Raw genomic sequence first — 27,728 nt, 5'->3', positions numbered from 1 at the left:
TCCAACATGAGTATGTACTACTGCTGCATGTGGTTTTTCATAAATGCATTTGGAAATTCACCATGGGGTTTTTCCACTATGAAAAAATGCAGCTGGAGGATTTCAGCACTGGAGAGGAGTACAGTGACTGGAGGCTCAGGGATGTACTTAAAGCTACAGTCTAGCAGGAGTCTGATTTACCAGCTGAGTGAAAACACTGAGGAGGCCTCACACAGAGCACCAAGTCCAGCTTTGGGCTCCCTAGTACTAGAGGGATGCGACTTAGTAAGCGCAGTGATGGGCCACAAAGGTGGTAAATGGACTGGAGGCTCTTTCGTAGGAGAAGAGGCTGGGACTCTTCAGCCTGGAGAAGAGATGGCTCAGGGAGATCTTACCAGTGTGTTTAAGTACCGGCTGGGAGGGAGCGAGGACGAGGGAGCCAGACTCTTCTCTGGACAAGAGGCAATGGGCACAAATTAAAGCACACCGAATTCCACCTGAACACAAGGCAGCACTTTTTCACTGCGAGGGTGGTCAAACACCGGCACAGGCTGCCCAGAGAGGCTGCAGAGTCTCCCATCCGTGGGGACGCTCAGACTGACCAGACACGGTCCTGGGCAACCTGCTCTGGCTGGCCCTGCTTGAGCAGAGGGTGCTGGACTAGATGCTCTCAGGAGGTCACCACCAAACCAAAGGAGTCTGTGATTTTGCAGTTCTGTGACTTTCCACCCCACCCCCAAATTTCTGCTGCACCAGACTCCAACAGGGAAATCCTTTAATTCACAGTGTAACTTAAAACTTAGAAGATGTTGCTCTCTGAACACATTATCTTCAGTAAATCAGTTTAAGAAAACTTTGCTTTGATGGGCGGACTTGTCTTCTGTGACAACTACTTAAAATGTGTCTTTACTGGATGCTGTCAGTGCCTAAACTGCTGTCAGTATACTAGTGTTTATGTTAGAGCAGCTCTGCTCGAGTTGCATTTTTCTCATAAGGATTTGTAATAATTTACATAAGTCATTCACTTCAGCATTCCTTGTACTTGGCTGTGTTAAAGTTTACTTCATTCTTAAAGCATCCTTTGTGCTTTTGTAAACACTGTGCGAGTGTTTGCGAGCATTTTGCATAGTGAAAGGGCAGCTGGCTGAGCAAAATCAGCCTCTAGCATTCATGAGTAAGAGCACCCTGGTTTAAAGGACAGAATTTCAGATCAAAACCTGTTACGCTTTTGAAGACAAATGAATAAGCACAGCTTACAGAAGCGTTTCTAGTAAGGTAATAAGCAATTAAGCTAGGCTTGTGCACAAAATTAATTCAGTCTCCTGCCTAAAGAATAATGATGGTGTAACTTGCACGGATATGTAATTTGTGAAAGATGCATGCTAATCTAGAGCAATAACTGGAACAGCAGGCCTGCCAGGGTGTGTGGATTAGCAAGTGCCGATGTACAGGATTCTTGTGATGGAGAAACAGTGGTGGACCAGGCAGGCACACTTTATGCGGGCAGTTTTGATGCAAGAGTGAAAAGCAACTCTCTAATGGCTTACGAACAAGCTTCAGCTAGGTTAGCTTCACTTGCTGTAGTGTAGTTTTTAAAGTGCCCCATGCAGGTTTCTGTATGTTGGAGAATGCCTAAGAACCACAGAGCAGACACCTTTCACTTGTGTGCCAGGCATAAGAAAGGGGAAACATTCCCTTTCTGTAGACAGTTCCCTTCAAGATTCCCTTTAAAGATGTCTAAAATACACAGGCTAAAAATCCCCTTTCAAACAGAAGTGACCAGTGCTGCGTCTGGCAGCCGTCGTCACCTCGCGCTGCGAAGCTTCAGCTGACAGAGCCTTCCTTTCCCCTTTCATCAGCGAGGAGCGGTGCTGCATCCGCGGGCTCTCTGTCCTCCTGCTCCACAGGTGCTCCCTTTCTTGTTCTGTTCAGCGTCCCGCCCTAGAAGTTCAAAGCAGCAGTTTGTGACAAAAATGATACTGTTCTTCCTGTAAACATATATTGCTACAGCGGTGTCCTTTTTGCGAAAAAATACAACCGCCAATAGCTTGATACTAGGTAAGGCTGCTGTGCACTGCATCAGTATTTTAGCAGATCGTTCTCGTTTTATGCGGTCCCATTTTTTTTATGTTGGGGGAATTACTTCTATACACACCCAACAGCTGTTACATCAACAAAAGCAACTCGGTGATGCAAGGCTATTTGTCACCTTTCATCACACTTACCTGTTTCTTGTCCACGATATTGAGGCTAACGGAGGCAACAATGCATGCAATAGTGTTTGCCAACATAAAGATCATCATCTGTTGCCAGCGCCACAGGGGGATCTTTAATTCACTAGAAAAGGCCAAAACAGGATGGAACAACTAGTCACTTGAAGATATTTAAGGCACCGCTATAGTTCCTTGCAGCATCAGGTTGCAAAGACTGATTTCTGTTCATGCTGCTCCACTAAAGCACTCCTGATGTCTCTGCTTGGAAAAAAAGAAAAAGCATTCTCACCTGGACTTTGTTCCTAGAACGTGTCCAACAATCAGATTCGAAAGGCCAACGCCAATCATCTGCACAGAAGTTGCAAGCCCCATAGCTGTCCCTAAAGTTGCTTGGGGAACCACAAGAGGTATGGACGGCCACATACTAGCCTGGTAGGAGTAACGAGAAGAGGAGTTAACTCAAAGCCTTATTTAAAGGTGTTAGTTAGATGGTCACTGGTTTAAAAAGGAAGTAGTCCCACTAAATAAACCTTTATACTTTCTCTTCAAACAATCCGGTGCTTATCCCTCCCAGCCTGTTGGCTGGTTCTAGGCTGTGCCCCACCCTTTTCGAGCAGCTTGAGACAGCGTAGACAACGCGTTATTTGAAACTGGAATAACCTGACTCCAGATTTCTGAAGGGGAGTTGGACCTGATGATTTAGCTCCTAAGACTCAAAGGAGATTCAGGTGTTACATTCAAGGTAAAAAAGCACCAAGAAAAGCACAGACAGGTTCGTGCTCCATGCTGTATCAAATGGTCCCTTACTCTGCTTTGCGTTTTGCTCCATCTTTGGGGTTATTTGGTACTAACCAAAGTCTTCAGGAGTGGGGAGCCAATGAGTTCAGACTGCGGCTGCTAAACCTGCTCATCGGGACAGAAGGGCGGCGGTGTATGCCATCCAGGAGGTAGGAGCACAGCCGCAAAACACTCAACTACAGCAGTGGGTTGTGAACTTACAGCAGCAAAGGAGTAAGTAATCCCCAGCCAGATGGTAGAGACTAACGGGGGAACAAACGTAAATGCCAGAAGAGCGAAGACTGGCAGAGTCAATGCAGCACAGCTGACAGCGAAGATGCCTCTCAGTCCAACGTAGTCCTGGTAAAGGAAACGAGCAGGTGGCCTCTTACAAGAGATCCTTGCTTCCCGCAGACCCTAGTGACGCGGGCGGCTGCGCAAAGTGGGCTGGCCCAAGCGGCAGTAAGGTGTCATTTCCTAGTTGTTGATATTGTAGCAGACTGGCTATTACTAGTTCCTCTTGCGTACTCCTGAACTGAGACTGAAACGCTTGTCAGAGAATCGGTGTCCAGTATTCATGTGAAATGGCAGGCTTTAATAAAGGGGGAGGAAAACCACACCATCATGCCTTGACAGTTGTGGAAATAAGGAAAGGAAGAGTTTGACGAAACAGGGACTGACTACATGCAGGTTGTCCTTTCCTATCTACTTGCAAAGCTTATCCTGATCCTTTCTGTTCCAGTCTCAGACTTCTCAAAACATACGGCCATTTCCCATGGTTTGATGCTACCGTAGCACAGTTAAGGGTCACAGGGAAAAACAGGTTAACATTATTTCTTGTTATTTAATTCAGACTGAAGTGCATCTTGCAGTTTGCAAGGAATTAAAGGACCGCTTGTTCAGTAACAACAGGCTAAATTCTGGTTGAGGAGGTTGTAACAAAGACATTTGAAAAAATTAGGAAAAAGTTATCAGCAAGCACTTGTGGGTTTGGGTACTCACAATTAATATGCCAGCTGCTGCAGAGAGAAGAAGGGAGCTGTCGTACACTGCCCCAGCAATATAAGCGGCTGCCTGCTGACTGTAACCAGAATATTTATCCTGGATAAACTTGCTAAAAATAAAATGAAGGGGGGAAAAATGACATAATTAGGATTCTTGATCTGGTTATTTTGACAGAAAGTAAGTCTGAGCACAAACATATGGACAGGAAGGGGTTTAATGAGAGGACTTGTAAACAAGTTTGATTCCATCTAGTTTGTAGTGCCGAGCCTTTGTTGTTTCATTTTCTTTTTAATTGATGCACACCATAGAGAAGCCGGGAACTTAAATGGCCACTTTCAAGACGCTTCTGCAAGTGCAGAGTAAAGCCGCAGGTTGAAGTTGGGCGTACGTTCACTTACATCAGCACAGCTCACAAGCAGCCATTTGCCATCACCTGTCCAAAACATACGGATGGATTTTCTACATTCTCTTTGAAGAGGCAGAAAGCATTATCAATCCCAGGATGAGAATGCTGAGGGGCAGGAAGAGTATTTCAAAATAATCCAGCAGCAAAGATCAGCATTTAAATTGAACACCTGCCTTTTAGAAGTACTAGGAATCCCTCCTTGGCATCTTTAAGGAGACTTCTGGTTAAAGCAGAAAACACACGAACCAAGCTTTGTTTTCATTGTCAGAAGTCAGCCTTTCACCTTTGTCAGGGACAGCCAAAAATGGCATTAAAAAACTTACTCAAATTCTTTACAGAATTTACAGTCATACCAGCTGAGAAAGACTAGTTTATTTAGAGATCTTGTAGCTACTTAAGCCTGGTTTGGCTACTCACCATTAGTAATAACGAGCCTTTATAGCCTGTGTTGTTAGCAAAGTATGAAACAAGGCACTGGTCCCTGAAGATTTACTGCGATAGAATTCGCCAAAGAGCAGTGGCCTTGGGATCATTATGTTTCTGACTGGGAAGCAGCATAGCATTTTTTGCCAGAAAAGACGTGTGAAACATGACTCTTGGTGCCCGAACTTTTGCTCCACAGGGAGCAAAAAAAAAAAAACTCCTGCAGGGAGGCAGAACTGCAGAGATGAGGATTCTGTGTGATCAACCAACACTGTTTTCAGTTAAAATGAGAGGGCAACTGATAGAAAGCCCACCTCATCAAGGCCTTGACGATCTCAAGCACTGGCCCAGGCTGCCCAGGTCAGTGGTTGAGTCTCCATCCCTGGAGGTATTTAAAGAATGGACAGACGTGGTGCTTGAGGACATGGTATAGATGGACTTGGCAATGATAGGTTAATGGTTGGACTCGATGATCTTAAGGGTCTTTTCCAACCTTGACGATTCTATGATTCTATGATCCTTGCCATCTTGAATGTCTTTATTTTACTAATACGAGGTCACTTGTACATTTGTTACAATAATGTTGATGACATTTCTTCACTCCTGATTTCACAGTGGCTTACTATACATCACTAATGAAATACTACCAAAATAATTCTTTTTTTTACTGCAGGCATTTGCTAATATAAAAGTTCATACTCATTACGTGATAGAAGCCGCATCATCCACAAACAGGAAAAAAGCAGCAAAATGACAAGTCTGTGGCAGAGCCACAGGACAGAAGCAGGAGTCCCAATCTAGTCAGGCAGGTTGCTTCTTTGTTTTAAGCAAACGGAGGCATAAAAAAAGGAAGTCTGCAAGCCTTGCACTGGGATGCAAAGGCTTCCTCACTTACAAACCCAGGCTGCTGCAAGCTTAGCTTTGTTCCAAACACAGCAGACAACATGCAGGACCTGCAGGACAGAACTGCCCAGGCCTGCGAAGCTAACACCCCACCCTGTTCAAAAGACAGCCACTTTGTCGGACTGTCACAAAGGTGAAATGTCCATGGGCTATTTTTTAAGTAAACTATTTCTTCCCCTTCTCCCAAATCCTTCTGATCCTCCTTTAGCAGTGTTCCAAGCTTTAAATATTGGATGAATCATTTCCCTTTAAGTTATTTTTGCTTTCTTTCAGAAGCCTCCCTCACCTTTGAAGGGAAAGACAGGTCAAAGAACCCTCGTGTTTTTTAACTAAGTGTTAAAGACACGTTTCTCTGTGTTTCATGAGTGGAAGCAACAAGCATATTACCCACGTATTTCCCAGTCAACGAAAAATCGAGGGGCTGCAAGGCTCTGACAGGCTTGTACCAGTCAGTGGGACTACAGCCATAGAGCAGTACCTGGCGTCTGCCACAAAGGGGAAGACTCCATTGTAGAAGAACGTGATGGTGAGGACCAGGAGCCAGTAGCGAAGGGGAAGTCGCCGGATGTCCTGAATGCGCTGCAAAAATAAGATGTGCCCTCACTCACCAGGAAAGAGTCTTCAGCTTCACACTGATGTCACTTTCTGCCAGCCATTGAAGGTCACAAAAAATTCAATAAGTAACAGCAGATAAAAGGGAACTGAAAGGCAGCTCATGTATCTCTAAGCGAAATTTGGCATGTCCTGTCTCCAAAGCATGCCTTCCTTAACACTATTCAGTAAAGAAAACACAAAAAGCTTTCTTCTTATTTTTATAAAGATTATGGCTGCAAGAGACTATTCTAAGCAGGCTATTCTACTGCAAAACTTTTGAAACACAGTGCAAAGATACAGTATAAACAGGAGTCACAACACTGAGATAGATACAGAAACGAGTAAGAATACTGTCATAAGAAGAAAGCTGTCTAATAGATTTAAGTGCCATAAAAATTGCAAGCTATTGCCCGTAACGCTTGTTCCTGGACAGAAGAATGCAAGGAGGACTGGAAGATACGGGCTGGCAAAAGATAGTTCAGTACTGCCCAGATTAGCTGTTTTCTGTCACGGACCCTGTGAGCCAGAAAGCAGTTGCAGAGAGAGGCTGCTTGCGGTTTTATGCACAAAATCCTCTTCTGAGCCACCTACAGTCAAGAAGTAACTGGCTCAGAAAAGTAATGCTGTTCAGAGGCTAACTCAGCGCTCTGGAAGGCTGCAAATACATAGGCTCTAAACAGAACATTTAGACTTTGGTGGCTTGGAGAGGCAATATCCTCAGATGGACCTGACGAACTACTCTGCAAGATTTAACCGAGTGGTGTTAATGCCCTCTTCTGGCCAGGACCAGCCCTTACTACTGCAGCCTTCCGAGATGGAGATGGAAAAGCTGTCTGTGCATCACGTACCACTTTTTTGGATTCTTGCTGGATAACCCCATCCAAGCCCAGTTGCTTCATGCCCACTTTATCTAAAACACTGACTGTCAGGGCTGAAACAAAACCAAGCACGCAGAGCAGGGTACCTGGAAAAGACACAAGAGGTGTTAGAAATTCCTCAGCGTGGAGAGAGCTGAATGACAAAACCAACTGCATGTAATACGCAGAATTCTCTACGACTCCTACTCCTGGCTTCTCTTAAAGTTAACAGCCTTCCCTACTCCAGCCGTGTAGTAGGACCATTTACCTCGGACCACCCTGTCAGCGTCCCTGAGCTCTGTCCACTAAGCTTCCAATGCGCTGCAGAACTGCCTGAGGCCAGCGAAGCTAAAGCCCCACCCGTCTCTAGGGCCAGCCACTTTGTTGGGCTGCGGCCAGAACGCCTTCTAAACTGCAGCAGGCCTGTGCGTAACAAACCCAAGGTTAAAACAAGCCAGACATTAAGAAACTTCCATGGTTCCACGAGCAGGAGAGATATCACACACGGGCTGGTACTGGAAGCCAAGTTATACCTCTTTATTTATGTGGCCTACTGCAGTTACTACAGCAACCTGACCCGTTAGCACACTCGGCTCCAGAGAAGGGAATCAGATCATGCTGGGTATGCCAGAAGCGAGTTTGGCAACGGGCATCTGCCGCAGACATCCTCCTCTCAGAAAGAGATCGGCATCCGTTTTGTTTTCCAAAGAGCCCAAACAATCTCTGTGACGCATACACGCTTTGTCTGATGGATTTATCCCTTCATGGGCTACTGAATTCGCTGTGCTGTGCTTGCAAATGCAGCCTGAGCACAAAACTAACAGTGTCAGTGGGCTGTGACACGCCATGCCCGTCCCAGTTTCTCCTCTGAGAGCTGGAATCAGAGGAGAGCAACGGGTTTCCATTTCTGCAAGAGATTTATCTCACATATGCATCCTCTTTTCCATGGGTGATGACCCATACTGTTTTGTTGTTTGGGAAATAACACTTTCCTATAATCACTGAGTCTTTGTACACGAAGGATGCCCTGGGGCAGGTCTCCCTAACGTCACCATTCCAGCACACCTGAGTACCCCAGTGCCACTACTTAACTGCACTGTGAAACAGATCACCCCTTCCACTAGAGACAGGTCCCATCTTACTGCACCGAAGAGAGGACAGAAACTCAAATCTTCTAAAGAGACGAGCCCTAGAACAGATTCACACTAAGAAACGTCTATTTCAGATCCTGCTTCTCACAGTAATTTAAACCTACAGTTTTGATCAGTCCATGTGCAAGGCATCTTACGCCAAGACCAATACAGATACTACTACAGAACCAGCATGTTCTGCTAGCTAAAATACGGAAGAACAAACACATTAGATTGCTCTTTTGTTTCACTCTGAAGTTTCCATTCCATGGGAGTAAACCTATATTAAGTACTGACTACCTGTGACTGCAGATGTTAAAGTAATCTCAAGAAAACCGCAGACAAAACGGTCAGGCTGACACTACAGCTTTAGAGAGGGTTTTCAGGCATCAGTGAAGAAACCACCGCTCCACTGCATACGGAAAGCAACAGGAAAAACCGGAAAATAATGTGCCTCCTCCTGCTAACGTCACTATCTCTTTCAGGTACTTTTCATAACTGGACCAAACAGGCTAGCCTCAGGTCTGGAAAAATAAAATGCCAAAGCACCAAAGAAACTCACCTCCCCAGAGCGTCCACTGCATTCCAAATTTTGCCTCAAACTGCTGGGTGAAGAAGAAGTTGAGGACACTCCCAAGACGGGAGAAAGACAGAGTCAGCCCAAATGCCAGCGCCAGTTCCTTCCCCTTGAACCAGAAGGCTGTGATACGATTCTGCACAACTTGGAGAAGACAAAAATCCTCTCTTGAACAGACAGACTTGGCCAAGAGCATTGCACAGAAGCAACAAACAGAGTCTCTCAAGCTAGAGTGCTTGAGCTGGGGTAAGAAACCGCTACACATCCCAAGCGGAGGTAGTACGTGTCAACTTCGCAGTCCATTTTAAAACGTACTAAATCATGCTGGGACATGGGAGGTGAACTTATCCCTCAAATAAGGCAAGCAAAAATAACCCCAAAGGCACAGCAATCACACGTCAGTCCCCACCCTTGGGAGAAGGACAAACTTGTTAGAGGGGAAGACTTTCAAACATTTTGGCACACATTAAATCCATGCAACCCTTCAAGGAGCAGTGTTCTTCTCTTAGCAACGCAGGTTCCAGCTGACTGGTTGGACAAGGATCTAGGAGGCAAAATAAAAATGTATCATGACGCTCTGGTGAGGCGTAATTAAGAATGTGAACTCCTTACTTGTGAGTGACCCATTCCCAGAGCCGAAGAGCAGTCTTCCTGTCAGCATCATTGGTAGGAGGTATGGCGACCCCTTGAAATGTGAGCCTAGAGCGAAGATTGATGATCCCAGCACAGTCAGAAAAGAGAAAACAAAGACACCAACTAGGGAGAAACAGAAAAAAATACACAAACCTCAGCAGACATGCTGAGATCAGGACAAAAGCATTCTTTGTCAAAAAGCAAAAGAGCAACCTCAAAACATGCCAGTAAACCTGTGGGCTTCCATCAGTTTACCCTCATTTTAATTTTGTAAAGACTGGTCTCTTTATAAAATGACCTGGGAATCCTCAAAATAATGGTGATATTATCATGGTGGAAGGTCAGAGAGGCAGAATAAGTCGTCAGATAGAGGACTCTGAACTCTATAGGGTCCCTGTTCCTGTCCTGAGCTCCACCACAGACTATAGCCTACAGCCAGCGGTCTCTTTCTCTGTGCCTCTGTCTCCTCATCTGTAAGATATTTCCCTGCATAACTGCATTTGCTGGGACTGCTGGGTCTTAAATGATGGCACGCACCAGAACAAATGTCAGATAAGGGAACAGAACACTATCAGTTTGTCCCATCGAAAACAGGTACCACTATTCCCTGTTACGTGCACGTCAGAGGAATGCACGTTTACTGCGCTGCTGTGTAAATTCAGATAAGTCAGTGGTCAAAGGATGAAAACGGCTCAGGTGCCTTCATGGAGCGGCTCAACTAACCGTCACGCACTCCGCACACAGAGCTGTCCCTCCTGTCCCATCCCTCCGGGATCTCACTGAAGTGGAACCTTTGATCATCCCTTTGCACTGAAAGAACAGCCTGAAATCCCACTTCAGTACAAGAATAAATTAATCGATCCTCAGAACTTACAGCGATTTCCTAGTTTATCAATCAGGAATCCAGCCAGAATAACCACTACTGCGTTTCTAGGAGAAAACAAGAGCAGAAACATTTGTGTCTTGCTGCTGGATAGCAACTAGCAAACTACCCCACCCCCCAAAGAGGAGAAAAGTGACTTACGTCCAAGCATAGATCGCGTACAGCAAATTGTATTGTGCAGGTGTCATTCCCAAGCCTTCAACACAGTCCAGCGTGCTGTTATGCCCGGTGCTGTTATGATGGGTTCCGTTGGGGCAGGTCAGGTTCTGCATAACAAGTCACAGAGCCTGTGTTAGGCAGCAGACACAGATGAAAACCCACACATGCCTTTAAAAATGAAGTTAAGTTCTTGCCTGCTAGATTTCTATTTCTCCTACTCAGTTCCCACTTCCACGAGCAGGAATTAGAGGACTCGTGTCTTAGCCAGCCCTTGCCAAATGAGAAATGACTGGCCATCAGCACGGCTCGTCTTCCCCTTCCCTCTCCCTTTCTGTGGCAGCAGCGGCCGGGGCTCAGCACCTTTATACACATTTCAGTCCAAAAGAAAAGCCAGGAGACTGCACCACGAGGTTTATTTGATCCCTTAGTTTCTTGCCTGTAGTTTAGCTTGATCTGACTCTTCATTACTTACTATAAAGTCTTAAGCAGTGTGTAAATACAAAACTTAGCAGTAGTCCATATTAATTCACAGCTATAAAGCATTTGCTGAACAGTAGGAAACTGGTAGTCCTAGCATGATTTAATAACATCATTTTTGCTACAGAAAAGCAACATCTCCTCAACACCATATGATTAGGAAAAAAACTAGATCTTCCAAGTACTAAAAATCTACCTGCACCAGGAAATGGACGCTAGGTCTTCCACGCTAGCAGGCACAAGCTTAACGTCTTGAATAAGCACAAGGAAAGCGTGATTTTAACCGCGTGATTTTTATACAGCCATCATATTTACAAACCCCTCAGATCTGCTCTAGTAGAAATGCCTGAGGCTGCGGGGAAACAGTTCCCTAGAACAAAGTGTTTTCACTGCAAGCGCTGGTCTTAGATGCTGCTCTTAGATGCTCCAACTACCGCTGTACCACTGGCATAAGGCAGGCAGAGGCTAAATTCGCCAGAGTAAAAATATCATGAGTGTCAACAGATGAAAACACCGTTTGCACAGTACCTAACACAGAAAAATATGGCTTGGTTTCACTACCCTACAAAGCTACCTACATAACAAAATATGACATAACCTTTCCTTTGCTCCATAAAGACAGAACTGGCTCTTCTCCCCCAGACCTACAGAAGTTGTGGAGGATCAAGGAATAAATACTGACCTATTTTTTTTGTTTTTACTCCTGTTTGCAATGACAAACTGCAGCCAATTTAGCCTGGAGTTCCCTGTCTGAATGATATGGATTAACTGCATTTAAAAAAAAAAAGAAAAAAAGCTACATGCAAGCTATATATATTTCTGCCGTGGCTACTGAAGCAGACAAAGAAGAGGACAGTGGCTCTCAGCCTACACATCCTAATCCATCAGCAGATGGCACACGTGAGTAAAACCATCTCTCAAAAGATTCCATAATGGGAGATAAATGAGTCAAGTAACAATTTGTCAGATATTCAGGAATTCGGGTAAGAACTTTGGGACTCGGGCATCCCTGGAGAAATCCCAGAAATCAACGGGGATATCGGTCTGAACCCTGAACGACAAAATTTTCTAGCATTTGAGAACACGGCGAGTTTTACATGACAGAGTCCCCCTGCGATCTCCCTGCACGGCTCTGTCTTTCGGGCAGCATGCTGTGATACCTGCAGCACCAGGAGGTTTGGGTCTGAAGACCCAGCAAGTCTTTTCTAGTCTCCTGTCTCCAACACTGCTAGTCCTCCCGTCCCGCGCAGGGACTAATGGTCAGTCCTACGCATCCTCTACGTGCAGAGCGGTGCGAACACCGTTCTAACTCCGAACTCTGTGTAGCGAACGGCGGTTTGGACGGAGAGCTGACAATCATCGAGCAGGGGCAGGTTTTCGGTTTCCAGTGGTCCAGGCGGCAGCGAGAACTCGAACCGCTCTCGGCTCGTCCCGCTCCGCGCGTATTCTGCGCAGCGAAGCCCCTCGGCCCGCACGGACAGGCCCGGACGCTCCGCCGGCGAGCGCGGCCCCCGCTTTGCCGGTTCTGCCCTTTGCGCCCGCCCGCCCGCCGCCGGGCCGCGGCCCAGGCGCCCGCCCAGCACTCACCCCCTGGAGCTGCGCCTGCAGGACGCTGGGGATGTCGAAGCAGAAGTAGGAGCCGAAGGTGAGGAGGCAGTTGAAGAGCAGCACCACGAAGCGGTAGGAGGCTGCGGGGCAGAGCGGACCCACCTCACCCCTCACGGCGCGGCCCGGCCCTCCCGCAGGCCCCGCCGCGCCCCCAGCCGCGGCTCGGCCGGGCGGGCCCAGCTGGGCCCGGGGCTGCGGGGCCCGACCCACGGCCGCCCGCCGGGCCCGCGCCCCCGGGCCCAGCCCCCCCGCCCCGCCGGCGCTCACCCCGCTCCGCCGCCGCCGCCATGCCGCAGCCCGCGCCTCCCCCGGCCGCGGCCGCTGCCGCTGCGCCGGCCCCGCCTCGGCCCCGGGCCCGGCCCCGGGCCCGCCCGCAGCCGCGCCGAGGGCCTGGCCCCGCGGGGAGGCCGCTGCCCCCGGAGCTCGGCCTCGCCCTCGGGGTCGAGCCGGGGCTGGGAGGAATCCGAAGGGACAGGATCCGATTTGAAAAGCGGCGTGGTGAACCGGGGCGTTGTCCTGCGCCAGAGGGGGACTGGGTAAGGAGAATTACAGCTGGCGGGTGAAAACGGGAGAGGTCGAATGGGTGAATACAAGGTGCGGAATAGCTGACTAGGGAACAGCAGCACAGAAGAAACCGGTTTGTAATGCATCGTAAACCGAACAGCAGTCAAAAATGCATGGTTTTGGGGGAAAAAAGGCCTATCTTTTAGGATGTGTTAACAGAAGTGTCTCATCTGAAAAATGGAGAAAGAGCAGTTATTTAAGCTAGTGGACAATGCTGCACAAGAGCAGATAGATGGAGACCAGCCACGCATAAATTAGAGGTTTCTAGTCATCACAAGAGCAGGGTCCTGGTAATGAAAAGAAGAAAAACAAGGAAAGAAGAAGGGGAAAAAAAAAAACCCAAACACAAAAAACCCCAAGCCCCCAAACCCCTCTATGATTGAAGGGGTAAGTATATCTCTCTCCCTGTTGGAAGAATATTTTCTACCCAGACAAGGCACAAAGAGCCATCAAATAAGGCAAGCCTCGCAAGAGCAACAGCGAGGGCCAGTGCCTCACCTGATTTTAAAACAGAGCTCGATAAACACATGAGCAAGGGTACGTGGCATGGCTGTCCTTCACAGCGAGCGGCACGACTCGGGAATCCAGAAGTTTCTTCCCGCTCCTGTGTCAGTGGGTCAAGGTACACCCAGGGAAAAGGTACAGGATGGAAAAATAACCTTGAGCAACCTGGATGTGCGCTGTGAAATGTTCTCTGTGCTCATGTTATATGCTCAGTAAGACAAAGTTTATGCAGGTAGCCAATGCGATGTTAAACAAAAGTTTTCAGCAGTGGTGTGTACTGAAAATAGTTCAATAACTAACAGTTCTAGGAGCATCTGACTTGTGAACGGAGTCGGACTACAAGATATCCTTAAAGGCTATTTTTATAAATGCTGTCGTTCAGACATCGCTTGTGCTGCCATGCAGAAGTTTTTTATTGTATCCTACCCTATGGTTTCTCCCTTCCTTGGGCTGCAGGTGTGGAGTACACTGAAACAGCATTGTTGCCTTATGTGCAGAGGAAGCCTCACGTTGCTGATCCATCTTGGCCTTACCTCGCTTCGGTGGGCTGATCCCGACGAGCAGGTGAGCCCCCACCCAGCTGCTCACTCACTGTCCCCAGGGGGATGGGGGAGAGAATCGGAAGGGCAAAAGTGAGGAAAACACCACAGAGCCTTGTGGGCTGAGATACAGACAGCTTAATAAGTGAAGGGGAAAAAAAAAAAACAGGGAAAAAACCCGCCAAGTGGTGCACAGGCAATTGCTCACCATCAACAGACCGATGCCCACCTGGCCCCCAAGCAACGGTTACCTTGGAAAAAACTCCCCCCGGCTTTCTTGCTGAACGTGGTGCTACATGGCATGGGACATCTCTTTGGTCAGCTGAAACATGGTTGTGATACCAACGTTGTTCTCCTAGCCAGCCTGAAGCATAGCACCATATCAGCTGCTATGAAGAAAATAAACTCCTTCCCAGCTAAACCCAGTACACTAACTAAGAACCAGCTCCTGAAAGGAACTCTTCTGGCCAAAGACAAATGTCTTATAAAGCACTGAGCAAAAATAAAAGTGTCTGGATAACAATAACATTTATATATACGTGTGTATGTGTGTGTGTATATACGCGTGTGTATACAAAGATATGTGTGTGTCTGTGTATAAAACATAGGATTGTGTGTGTGATTGATTTGAAAACTAGGGTTAGAGCTTTCCTGCTGATTTGCAGGTTCTCGGGAAACGAGCTGGGTTTTGGTTCTAGGTACTTCCTTACGAAAGCTATGAAATGCTCCGAGTCCAGTTCTTGCTGACGGGGCTGCCCCTCATTTCAGTTCTGATTCATGTCTTCATGAAGGACGCCTGCTGGCAAGTACCGTTCAAATGGCATCTGGGAGAGCCTTTTCCGCTGTCAATATACTGCGACAGCCCTACTTTTTGAAGTCAAAGAATGAATCTAAGATTCCAGGCTTGGAAGTAATACACACGTGCAGGGTACTATAGCCCACAGATTCTCAGATTTCTTGTAGGCTATAGCCATTATTAGCAGCATCAGGGGTGCGTACAAACGCTGCTGGGAGCAGCAGCAGGTTCCCGAAGCTTTGTAGCACTTTTAAGACATGTTTACCTAGCCACTCCTGGTATTTGTATCACGCTTCAGGAAAACTGTGTTGCAGTCACATTGCTTTTGAAAAATACTGATATGCTGGACAAAATGCACTGTGGTGCCGAAGGGATGGAAATGAAAAATACGTATCAGCCTCCTACTATGTAAATAATAGGTTGAATATATCTGATTCCTTTGCCTAGTGAGTCTGGACACACGCCTCCAATTTTCTTCCTCAGAAGTGTTTTGTTTTCCACATCTATATCTATATGAAATATTTTCTGTATGTATATATGTGTGTGTATATATGGAACTATATATATATATAATATTATATCTATTTCATAATATTCCATGTTATTTATATGGAAATATATATTTTTCCACAGATATGAAATATTCCCCCCTCCCTCCTGTCAATCTTTGGCTAACAGGCTGTGTGAATTTGATGTGTTAGAATTAATTCACCTTTTGAATTTTACTCTTTTCCCCCCTTTTAGCTCTAGCTCGTAAATGATCTGGAGTAGAGGTGGGAAGTGTGTTTGATTCATGAGTCCTTAGTAAGAATTAGTATATAGGACTAGTGATGGTGAGGTCAAATACTTGTGAGGAATTTGCAATGGGGGCATGAATGTTTGTCCAGACTCAGGTTACCGCTTGTCTAGAAGAACCTTTAGGTTGTCTTTAGGGAGGAAAGGGACAGGCATAAAAATACCTTTGATGTCTTGTCAGTTAAAGCTAACTTTCTGAGCATGGCCAGGTGAAATACTTTTCCTGCTGAATCTGCGCATCAGCAGCTCTGGTGTCTATGCTGTTGCTCAGAGCTTCCTAGAATCAGAACTAATAGACATGACTGATTAAAAATCTGTGATCCAGAAATCATTTGGGAACCTGAAGACTGTTGTTATTTCCACCTTCTATCCAGTAAGAAGTCTTTCGGTAGTGGAAGAGGTGTGGGCTTACGTCACAAATGGAGTAGGAAGATCCACAAAATTTAAAACTGGAGAAGTAGCAGTGTGTCAGAAAACCTCATCTACTCACAAGACTTACGGGGCAAGAACCAGACCAATTCAGACAGCGGAGAGAAGGAGAAGAGCTCTTTTTCCATGACTGCTTCAAGGAAGAGAATTAATATTTGGTAAGAAAAATCAATTGGCTGACAAGTAAGATGGAGATTATGAATACAACCTATGGAGACCATCCTTGAAGAAAACCTTTAATGGAGAGGATCCATGATGGCTTTGTAAGGTCTGGAGCACAGGTGTGGGTGGCTGGTTGACTCGAGGTTTGCCTTACGTTCTCCCTTGTAAGCATATCTGTGATTTTAATATTGTCTCCTGTCTCTTAGGTCTCATATTCTGTCAAATTCCATTCATCTTAACTTGCATTTGTAGGTGTTCAGTCATTCTGACTTTTATTTGAATAATTACCTGGTTCCTACACCTGTGCATCCATAAATGTATCATCATAACGTTTTGCCTTGACTGTAAATGCAGTCCAAAACTGCAGAGCTTTTGTTATTTCCTGAAGCTCTCGGAACTCCTGGTTTTAGTCCTCTCATAAAAACCTACACGGATAATTGTAATTCAGTTTTACAGAAAGCTTACTGAAAGTAGTATCAAGCCCTTCTCCTGCCCTTGAAGTCCTTGTGCCAGTTTTTCTGATTTTATAGTTTCAATTTTCTATCTTAAACAGGCAGTCTCTTCTGGTATATGCCTGCTCTTATTTATCTGGATTTTTCATCACCAAGATCTCAGTCTCAGGGACTCCTCGAGTATTGTGGGCAGCCCTTTGAGTTTAGCGCTTAACTTACTAAAGCATGTGTCATTATTTGCATTCTGTTTCCAAGTGGTTGCCTTACATGAGAGAAAACAGTGAAATTGGTTATCTGACAAGTTGTGTTAAATCTTTTTTAAAAGATACTGTATTTTTTGTTATGTCTTCAGTCATAAACGGTGAGGTAAAAGTATAGCTGTAGTAAGTACAACATTTTCAGGCAGGCGAGTGATTTTAATTTGTCAGGTGTTATACTTCATTTTGCAATGAATTGTGTATTTCTTCTGAAAAGAGAGGAAACAGGAGCACTTATATGTAATCATTTAACATATTTTGCCATGTCCTTCTCACGACTGCATATTTTTCTTACTAACCAGCCAGCGTCTGCTCTCAGGCTCGCGGGGTCCCCAGAGGTTGTGCTGCTGCCAAGCTCCGAGACGTCTTTTTGCTGCCGGTGCTGTCAGAGGCTCCGTCACCAGATGATGTGCGGTGCTCACCGCCAAGGCTGAGTGGCTGGGAGGGGGAAAATCCCCCGTGCACGGGGTGAGCAGGGGGGAGGAGGAGGGTTCACAACGGCGGGAAGACCCGCACTCGTCTGTGTTTGCTTACTGCGGTGTCTGAGGGATGAGCTATTCTTTTTTTTCTGTAACGTCCTGCTGTTGTGAGAGAGCTCTTTAATATAATTAATAATGTAACCTTCCCTAGCGTGACTGCTCCATTTGCTGATGTTCATTCCAGCTAGCTTGGAAGCCATCCCTCCCTCCCACGGGTTCAGGACAGACCTTAAAACCCACCGTGGATTTAACATGGCACTAAACTAAGGAGTCCTGTTAGTTAATTATATTCTTTGCCCTTGTCACAGAGACAGAATTTTCCCTCTTTGCTGAACCGCTAATAAAGGCAACCTGACTCTTTCGGTGCTTGTACTGCATCCGTTACTGCCATATCTGAGCATTTGTCTGTCCCCTTACATTTGTACTGAACGTCTCTTTTAAATGTAGCTTAGGTTTCTAGAGGCGCTCTCCTACTTTATAAAAAGCAAATGGAAAGAAATGGGGGAGTTGATGTAAATCTTCTAGGCACTAAGGTGCGTGCCGCTGCCCCTTTCTGCTTGAAAAGATTGTCCCTAGCCACGCGTGTCCCTGCACCTGCAGTTTGTCAGCTGAAAGCACAGGAGTAAAAGTGGGGCTGGGATTAAGGTCCAGGACATGGGAAGAAAGCTGGTACAGAGTATGTGTGTCAAACTGACACTTGAAATCTCCCATCCTACTCCCTTCGTGTTTCTCTCTGTCTCTCACTGGTGTGGAAGGATATCAGGTGCAGAAGGGCTACTATAAAACATTTAACAGTAGCCAGTGTTTCTGAAAACATCATGAGCTTCTGCACATTTTACTACGCTTCTACCCTTTCTTAATTTACCATGAGATACCCTTCGTTGCAGCGGCCACGGTTTTCATATAATGTAGCTTGCTTGGGGCTTAGGGGTTTTTCTTTCCTCTCTATACTTCACAGGGCAGGGAGTAAAAGGTCTGAGATCAGCGGGCCAGGGCATCCTGGCCTCATTCAGGAAAGCTTTTTTTGCCTTCGGTTCAAGGTCTATGCATTGATTTAATATGCAAGAAAAAAATAATAAAGCCCACGTGCAAGTCAGTGAAAAAAACCCCAACCCTGTATTTACGTTTTGCCTGCATTTTTGGTGTTACTGTTCACCATGAATGTAATTCTCTCCCCTGAAATGCGCACTTGGATAACAACAACAAAGCAACGAGAATACAGTTGGACTTGATGATCTTAAAGGTCTTTTCCAACCTAAATGATTCTATGATTCTATGAGAATTAATAAAATACAGAGATGGAAGATGGAATCCGGTCCTACAGATCCTCAGGGCAGATCGCCACTGCAATCAGTGGTTTGGTAATCGGCACAATACCATCTTAAAGAAATACCGTACCATTTGCCTGTCAGTACTGGGGACAAGTGATCTAGTGCACAAGTTGAGCAGTTTATTGTGACGGATCAGGAGATAGATAAGAGCTGGGTATATGCTAACTTTGGAGAACCGTGTCAAAAAGACATTTGCTTTAGGCAAAGGTGCCATTTTTAACACTGTGTCCAGAAGATGCTTCTGAAGTGCACTGAAGAGAGGTAGAGGAGAAAGCAGCTTTTCTGTTGCTAAACCATATCATCACAGCAATGAGTAGTGCATTTCAAAATTTAGCAAACCAGCAGATGGGAAGAAAATTATGTCAGATTTTACAAATCTGTGTTTTAATCAGAATATTGTCAAAAATATATTTACTTGAAGCATTTCAAAGACGGAATCACAGTGCTTTCTCATGTTCTTTAAAGAACTCAAATAAAATAGATACAAAAAAGACGGGGAGTTGCCTGCAGGGATGCAGAAATCCGTGTTTGCCGATCTCAGGGATTTCACCCAGAATGGAAGTTGCTTTTACTAATGTTTTATGAACGCTAAACAAAACTCCCCTGCGCCTTCCTACAAGGCCTGGCTTCCTCCTCGTCTCTCCACCGTCCTCGGAAGACGAAGGGTCTGGTTACAGTTCTGCCAGAACCTTCAGAATGCCTCCGTGATGAGCCATGAGGATGGAGAGGGGATGGATCACGTTACGTGGCCCCTAACAACTGCCTGGGATCTCCTCTGGTCCTCGCACAGTCTTGCCTACTGCTTATTGATTGAAAATGCTTTTTTGTGTTGTTTCTTGTGCATATTTATACTAGTGCCATTTACACTACTGAAGAAATGTAAAAGATCAGAGAGGATAAACTGGTGCACCCGTTTCTCTGTTGGTTACAGAGAGCCAAGTGCTACGTCAAAGCAGTTAATTAAATTTTGACTAAATGAGAGTATTATTTGCAAAACAATGATGGGAGTGCTCAGGAGGGTGAGTAGATGTACACAGCTAGTCTACACAAAAATGTCATGGTTGTGAAGGTATCCAATATGTAGTTTTATCTACCTTTTTTTTTGCAGTCCATTTAATTAATAGAACACTCCTCTGTGTAATAATGTAGAAAACTACACAGAGTTTTCTTCAGTCAGAGGAGGACTGAACAAAGAGAAATGCGAGGGCCTGTGGCCTGTAAGTACCTATCAAGGAGCGACGCCTGAGTCGAGACAGTTCCTGAGTCCTGCAGAAGGTCTGTTAAGATCCCGTGGCTGTAAATTAAAAATAAAAAATTGAAAGCTGGAAATACCACTAAGGATTTCCAAGAGACATGGTAGATTGTCTGTTTAAAAATGAAGGCTGAATATCTCTGTAAGAGGCATTCTCTGGCCAAAGCACAAGTCATTACCACAGTTCGGAAAGTACTGGGTGAATGAGGTTTTGTAGAGCTACCAGAATATTTTTTTTCCTGACCTTAACAAATATGGAAGAAGCTTCTGGAGTGGGAAATGAGCTATATGTGCATCGGTTGCTGTTGTTATATAGAGTTTTCAGTGGTCTTCCGTAAACATTGTCTTTAAAATGCTTATGGAACTTCATTAAATTATTTGAAGCCAAATCAAGCCTTCCTTTTAAACTTAAAAGGAATACCACTAAACAGTTCTCATGCTAGACAGAGATAAACCTCTGTAAAAAGGTTTTATACGATCCCATTCCCGCAGCTGAATTTTGCTGGTCAACTCTGCAGATCCTGTCTTACAGAAAGGAAGCACAAGTAGTTTCTGCCGTACACATATTTTTAAACAAGAATAGTCACTTGTAAAGAAAGTCTGGTTTACAGAAATCCTACCTCTGCCACAACTGTCATATTGGTACTATGATGCCATAATTTTCTGCAGAAACAACACCTTGGATTTCAGCTGAATATTATTTGAGGGTAAATTCTAGCCACTAAAAGCAATTTAATATTTTCCTTGGCCGTGTGCCATCAAAATAAAAACCTAAAAGTGTTTATTCTTTCACAGAGCAAAGTTCCAGCTGTCCAAAGGAAAAAAAAAAAAAAAAGGCTGACTGGAGATCGCATGGTTACTAAAAAACCTGATTTTACTTGCTTAGTCTCAGTGTTTCTATCCATTTGTCACTCCTTGTGGGTTGCCTTTATATTATCTACTTGGAAAAGTAAACTCTTCAGGAAAGGGACCTTGCAGTCATATCTACGGAACAATTCGTTTTTAGCGTATTGTTAGTGCTAAGCAAATAACAATTTGAATCGTATATAAGTTCCTACACTAGATGCAATAAAAAACCAAGAGGGATAGAATAAGCAAATATTTTTCCTTGCCAGCTTTCATTTTGAAGTGGTAATTTTAACTCTTTCTCATATGTGGCAGCTCCTAGCATTTCTTGACTCATCTCTAGACTTTAAATTATTTATGGATTTATAAATACGGGAATGTATATTTTAATGCATAATGTAACTTACGGCAATCACCCGTCTTTTTCAGTAGGAGCTTTAACAACGTGGGAGGACTTGAACAAGCTGTCTTCTGTAGAAAGGGGAACGTAATTAAGGTCAGAGCACCTCACCTCGGGGATGCCTGCTCGACCTTTTGTGATTACAGTCAAGAAGTGTGGGTAACGCCGTGACCTCATCAGGCTGTGCAATTTAGTAGGTTTTAATTTGTGTCACTCCCGTTGTTACAGTTTCTTATGTATGTGGGCAAAACGCTAGAAAACTTTATAAATGTTTTTTACGTACCCTCTAGATTACATGAAATTAGAAGTTGGATGTAATGAGGAATGAGCCAGAATAAACTGGCGAATAAGCCTTCTCTCACCCTTTGCCTGCCTTGTTTCTCTCTCTTTTTACCTGAACTCATAAATTTTTATTCATAATATTTTAAGTGCAATCAAGCATTTAATCAAGCATGCAACCAAGTTTGCTGGCATGCTATTTTTGTTGTGAATGACAGTACAACTTTTTGTCTATATAGTTTCCCATGCAAGACAGCATGAACCAAGGCCCAACATGTTGGTCAACTTTTTGAGTTTTAAATTTTTCAGTGGGATTTTTTGCATTCACATCTGTTGCGTATGTGTATACACCCATTGCATCCACTGCACTCAACTGGACCTGCTCTGCGTGGAGAACGTCTGAAAATCTGACTCTTACATTCAGATGCCTCATGATTTACTGGTGATCCATCCCATAACCAATTACACCTCAGACTCTATCATTGTAGGTCCCTTCCAAGTGAACTACTCCTACCCTACCCTACCCTACCCTACCCTACCCTACCCTACCCTACCCTATCCTGTTCTACTCTACTCTACTCTACTCTACTCTACTCTACTCTACTCTACTCTATTCCTTTCTCTGTCAGTTCTTTTTTGGGAGACAAACAGGTTTTTTGCTATAAATGCAGCTATCTCTAAAAGCTGTCATGCAATGAATCTATAATATACTAGCAATATAGTTAGCTATAATGACATAACATAGGATGAAACAGGCATAACGCTTAAAACTGTTAATTACTGATGAGGTGTGATACTCCCATTGCAATTATGCTTTCTGAGTAGGTTTAAAGTTCTTTCCCTTTGTGTAATATGAAGCTTTTAAGGTCATTGCTAATGATGACTTTGGAATTACACTCTTCTTCAAGAGCTCTAAATCAAACGTGTGTGTTGGGAGCCTTTTCACAAATGAACACCTCACTTCTCTATCCTGCCAGGCTGGACTCGGTGCAGAGAAGATGGTTTCCTGCTGCCTTCCTACTCGAACTCCACAGCCTGAGGTCAGCTGAGCCCAAGACCTGGCTGACCGCTCCACGGTTTGCCTGCAGTGGTTTTCTGTAGCTGTGCTGCAGAAGGGAGTAGCTGGTCCCTGTCCAAGTACAACCCTTTTGGCACTTCCCTTCCCTTGGTGACCCTGTTACAGGCAGGAAGCGCCAGTGCACCAAGGCAGACTGTCGGCCACGGCAGTGCTTCACACTGCCGTAGAAAGATGAAAACACAGGTCAGATGCAGAATCCGGATCCTCAAAAGCTCCTCTGGTGTAATCCCAGCTCTAGCAGTCCTTGCCTGCGTGGTCCATTTAATGCTTCTGCCTCAGTTTCTTCCATCTCTAAACCAGAGACAATATTCACAAGAAGGTGTAAGACCTGGTTAGTGTTTGTACAATGGGAGTTACTGAGTATGTTGCTGTGGATCTGTGGACTCATACACACCAAAGACAGATATTTCTTACATAAATCACTAATACACATATCGCTGTAATCCCACTCACTTCTGTAGTACTTCTGCTTGCAGGATATGGAATCCCAGAATCACAGAATCATTCAGGTTGGCAAAGACCCTTAAGATCACTGAGTCCAACCGTTAACCCAGCACTGCCAAGCCCACCACTAACCCATGTCCCTCAGCACCACATCTCCCCGGCTTTTAAATCCCTCCAGGGATGGGGACTCAGCCCCTGCCCTGGGCAGCCTGGGCCAGGGCCTGACAGCCCTTTGGGGGAAGAAGTTTTTCCTAATACCCAACCCAAACCTGCCCTGGCGCAGCTTGAGGCCGTTCCCTCTCGTCCCATCGCTTGTTCCTGGGGAGAAGAGACCGACCCCCCCGGCTCCAGCCTCCTTTCAGGCCGTTGCAGAGAGCGATGAGGGCTCCCCTCAGCCTCCTCTTCTCCAGGCTGAGCCCCCCCAGCTCCCCCAGCCGCTCCTCCCCAGCCTTGGGCTCCAGCCCCTGCCCCAGCCTCGCTGCCCTGCTCTGGCCACGCTCCAGCCCCTCCATGGCCGCCTTGGGGTGAGGGGCCCAGCGCTGAGCACAGCATTCGAGGGGCGGGCGAATATGCCCGTACACATGCTGCTATGTACGCCTGACTGCCTTAGTATTTCGTTTTCATTTGCTGTATGGGAAAATTCCCAATTGCCCATATTTTTGCAAAACTTTTTTCTAGATTTTTTTTCCTAGACCACAAGATTATTCTGCATGTGGCCATTTTTTACCTCACTGCCCTTGTTTGCCTCGTGTGTAGCATGCTGCTGTTGTGGCTTGTACTTGGAGTTTTAGATGCTGCCTTATTTACTGTCAATGATAAAAAAATGACCCTGTTTAGGTGATGAGAATTTCATCCACCGTGCCCGGTTTAGTTTGCACGGGCTACAAAAACATTTTCCAGTTGATACTGTGGACAATTCTTTGATTACATTATAACCAGGATGATCTCGTTTCTCTTCTGTGAAAGTAAGCAATTCACTTTAATCCTCCATTTCACTTTTTCCCCCCACATGCTAACTCAACAGATTTATCTATAAATTCCACCGAAAGGAACATTTAAATGCACATAAAACTATGTTAAATTGGACTTTTGTTTACAAAAATACGAGAGCATTCATTTGTGCAATTTAAAAAAATTTTTTTCCAGAAGAAGTTTGAGATCTGAACTACACTGTTATATCTTTTTAAATGAGGACCTATTTGAAAGTAGTACATATTTCTTCACTGCATCTGACACAGTGTCTGAAAAAACATTGGATTTATCTGATTTAGTACTTATTGCATGTATATAAGCACTAGCATATGGGTTTAGTGGACATTTCTTTTCTAGGTATTTAATAAGCAAGTTGGAGACTCAGATTAAATGTCATTTTCCTGTGTTTAGAGGACAATGAGTCACCAGCATCAGAAGGTTACGTTGGGTGGGCTTATTTGGTGTTGATAGGGAAACTTGTTTTATAATACATCTGTAGAAACGCAAGCGGGCGTCTCGGCTCATCTGTGAGCAAAATGTTCCACATTGTTTTCTACCATGCAGATTTTATTCCCATGCCTAATAACAACCACTAATATCTGGGATGATATTCTAGGTGATTGAACCATTGAATTTTCCTCTGAACAACACAATCATATGCAACTTTGGGGTATATCCCTTTTTCCGCCACGGTGTTTCCACTGTTGTAGCCTTGCCCAGTTGAAATTCAGAAAGACTACATATACTTTGGCTTGTTCAGTTTGTCTAATAAATTCCAATATTTGGGACTCTAATGATGCAAACTCTTTAAAGGCAGCTAGAAAGATACAAACAACTCTTTACTGCTGTAAAGTATTGCTTGCCTACAAAACCAGACTTGTTAAATTAGCTTGTTTTAGTCTAAACACAGTTGCATTGCAAAATGCAGATTTCAGTGGTGGTGTAAAACGGGTATGTCTTTATCCAACTTTTTCAGCCGTTAATAGCAATACCAAATCTGAAAACCTATTTCTGATTTTAAGCTGTTAATTTAAGCAGTTGTTTGGTCTCCTTTTACTACCCAAACTGAAAGTGTCTCCTTATAGCGAATGGACTGTACCGTTCTCTTGGCCTCTCTTTGGCCATTTTTCTTTTAATTTTTTTAAAAACACTGGACGAAATACAAATTGATTCTTCAGGAGAAGCTCTATAACTGTAAAGGGACAGTAGAATGTGTATGTGCCAAGAACCTAAACACTTAAGTTGTCCAATAATTGTTTTTTTTGTTCTCGACTTGTAGAAATCTGAGGAAGAAAAACTAAGACTGGACTTGGACGAATGGCACCTGAAATGCAGCCACATGGCAGCTTCCTGGGCGTGAATGTATAGGCAACCAACACAAATGAGCACAATTAGCACGAAGTCCTGCATCTGCTCGTTAGGCTCAGGCTGCAGTGTTGCCCCAGTGATGCAAAAATGCCCCCCTAATATCCGAAATCCCGCTGCGGTATCTGCGCGGTCACTCATTCTTCCTGGCCGACGAGTTCTCGGGGGCTGGTCTGCACCCCCGAAAGAGCCAAACGTCAACGCTGGCGAAAGGCGGTTGAGTGCCAGAGGAGTGGAAATGGGGGTGCTACACAGGAAGGTTTAACTCGTGAAGAATGATTAGGTCGTATTTTCTGTGCATAAATTTGCCCTGTAACTCTGAAAGATTTTGGTTAGAAAATTAGAAATGGCAACTATCCCCATTAACCTCCAACAGTTTTGGTTCAGACTCAAATTTCAGTTAGTTGGAAACCCCCTGAAAGTGGAAAGAAATAATCCTTCAGAGAACTCTACAGATACTTTATTTGAATATTTCTGATCATAAGGTGATTGAACAGTTATTTTGCATATACTAAATTCTTTCTTAGGGCTTGATTTTTTTTTTTAAGGCAGTAACAGCTCGGCTAATTAATAAATCTCTTTTTCTCAGTTACCTATGCTTGTTTCTTCCAATGATGCAAATTGCTTACCTAGCTTCTAAACCATTTTTATTTCCAATTATAATGCCTAAATGAGAAGCTTTTGAATTTCAGATATATGTAATTCCAAAATTGAATTTATTTGCCTTTTCTTTGTTAAGAATAGTAAAGTATGTCCTTGATATTTCTGAATCTCTCTACTTTCTCAGCTAAGGACGTGAAAAGCAACATCCCTCACAGGTAGGTTATTCACAAGGATATTTTGCAAAAGGGCATCAAGATGAATAACAGTGTAATGAAATGTCCTCCTCACAGCCGTGAGACCTAGGGGGTGCCGATAACATAGGCGTTTTGGAGCATTATTTCCCATTTCCACGCCATTGTTAGCCGTGTACAAACGTCTTACATGAATGAGTATCGTATGCATCAATTTGCCCTTTGTGATAGACGCTGGGGGAGCTGGCGTCTGCCTCCCGTGTTTGGGAGCGTGCTGCTGCTTACAGAAACCCATTGATGAGGTTCTGCGATTGTGCTGCTGCTTTCGAGGGCCGAGGTGCTGGATTTTTTTAGGGCTCCAGATGGCCAGTCCTGGCCTCTGGTTTTATCTGTCAGTTTGTCCCTGCCTGGAGAGGCCGTTGTCTCCTTTTACTGCAGTAACTACAGCTGCCTTGCCTTGGAAATACAGCTGAGTAACTAGAGTGAAACAGCTCACGTGTATGGAGCGAAGGAGCGCCCTGATTTTCATGGATACTAGGAGGAGACTTGCAAGTCTGAAGGTGTTTTTGAGGTTTTGCATTAATAATTGGGTTGCAAAATTAGGTTCTAACGCCGGAAGTTGTCCCCTTCCCTCAGAAAAGAGGCCTTCTAGATCAGGCCTCAGATTGAACAACACCCAGTGTAGAGAATGCTTCTTACGTTTTTGTTAGGCGACGGAGAGCTTGAGAGTGCGAACAGGGAAGAACTGACCGGTCTGAGACCTTCAGGCCAATTACTTTGAAGGTCTCTCCAGTTTGTAGCTCGTTATCCAGGCCTGGGACAACTTATTTTCCCCGAGTGCTTTGGCTTGGGGTCCAGATGCGGATGTGGAGACCCGGGTTTGGACCTCCGTTAGGATGAACCAAGCGGGCCGCAGCACAGAGCGAGATCTGCCCGGCCTTCGCGGCGGGAGACGGCCTTTTAGCGCGCAGCCCGAGTGTGCCGCCCCGCCGTGCTCTGTCCCTGCTCCTGGCACCGCCGCTCCGGGACGCTCAGCCGCGCTGCGGGGTCGCGCGTGGCGGTCTCGGGCGCTGTGCGGGCCCCCGCGTGCCGCCGCCGCTTCGCCACCGCTCGGCCGTGGGTCCCGGGGAGGCCGGTGGCCGCGGGCGGGCCCGACCCGGGGCAGGGCGGCGGCGCCCCCGCGGGGCAGCGCTGCCGGCGGGGCCCGCGGCTCCCCGGGGGAAGCGCGGACGCGCCGGGACGCGCTCGCCCGCCGCCCCCCCGCTCTCCGCCCGCGGCCTCGGCCCGGGGGCGGCGCCGGGCTCCCGGGGCGGCGCCGCCGCGCTCCGCCCCCGCCGCTGCCCGCGGCCCGTGACGCGGCGGGCGG

General features: G+C 45.5%; 2 protein-coding genes across 2 annotated transcripts; one reads left to right on the top strand and one right to left on the bottom strand.

Moving 5' to 3' along the window:
- Nucleotides 1-737: 737 nt before the first annotated feature.
- LOC104011582 (lysosomal dipeptide transporter MFSD1-like) lies at nucleotides 738-12,993 on the bottom strand. The gene is made up of 13 exons (XM_087733401.1): nucleotides 12,892-12,993; nucleotides 12,604-12,704; nucleotides 10,522-10,646; nucleotides 10,372-10,427; nucleotides 9,477-9,620; nucleotides 8,850-9,008; nucleotides 7,149-7,264; nucleotides 6,185-6,285; nucleotides 3,972-4,083; nucleotides 3,192-3,329; nucleotides 2,482-2,621; nucleotides 2,205-2,316; nucleotides 738-1,920 (listed from the first exon to the last, which is right to left on the bottom strand). The coding sequence occupies exons 1-13, from the start codon at nucleotides 12,911-12,913 to the stop codon at nucleotides 1,804-1,806; spliced, it is 1,443 nt and encodes a 480-aa protein (XP_087589527.1). The 5' UTR covers nucleotides 12,914-12,993; the 3' UTR covers nucleotides 738-1,803.
- LOC148051969 (uncharacterized) lies at nucleotides 12,912-17,963 on the top strand. Its single transcript, XM_087734597.1, has 5 exons — nucleotides 12,912-13,160; nucleotides 14,149-14,256; nucleotides 14,930-15,033; nucleotides 16,197-16,409; nucleotides 17,425-17,963. Exons 1-4 carry the CDS (start codon nucleotides 12,912-12,914, stop codon nucleotides 16,267-16,269), a joined length of 534 nt encoding a protein of 177 aa, XP_087590723.1. The 3' UTR covers nucleotides 16,270-16,409; nucleotides 17,425-17,963.
- The last annotated feature ends 9,765 nt before the right edge of the window (nucleotides 17,964-27,728 follow it).

This window comes from Nipponia nippon, unplaced genomic scaffold (assembly GCF_047370975.1).
Source record: "Nipponia nippon isolate SJK-2023a ecotype South Korea unplaced genomic scaffold, ASM4737097v1 scaffold_5, whole genome shotgun sequence".
Taxonomy (NCBI): domain Eukaryota; kingdom Metazoa; phylum Chordata; class Aves; order Pelecaniformes; family Threskiornithidae; genus Nipponia; species Nipponia nippon.
Note: the sequence above shows the minus strand (reverse complement) of the source record. Positions and strands in the feature narration are given on the sequence as shown.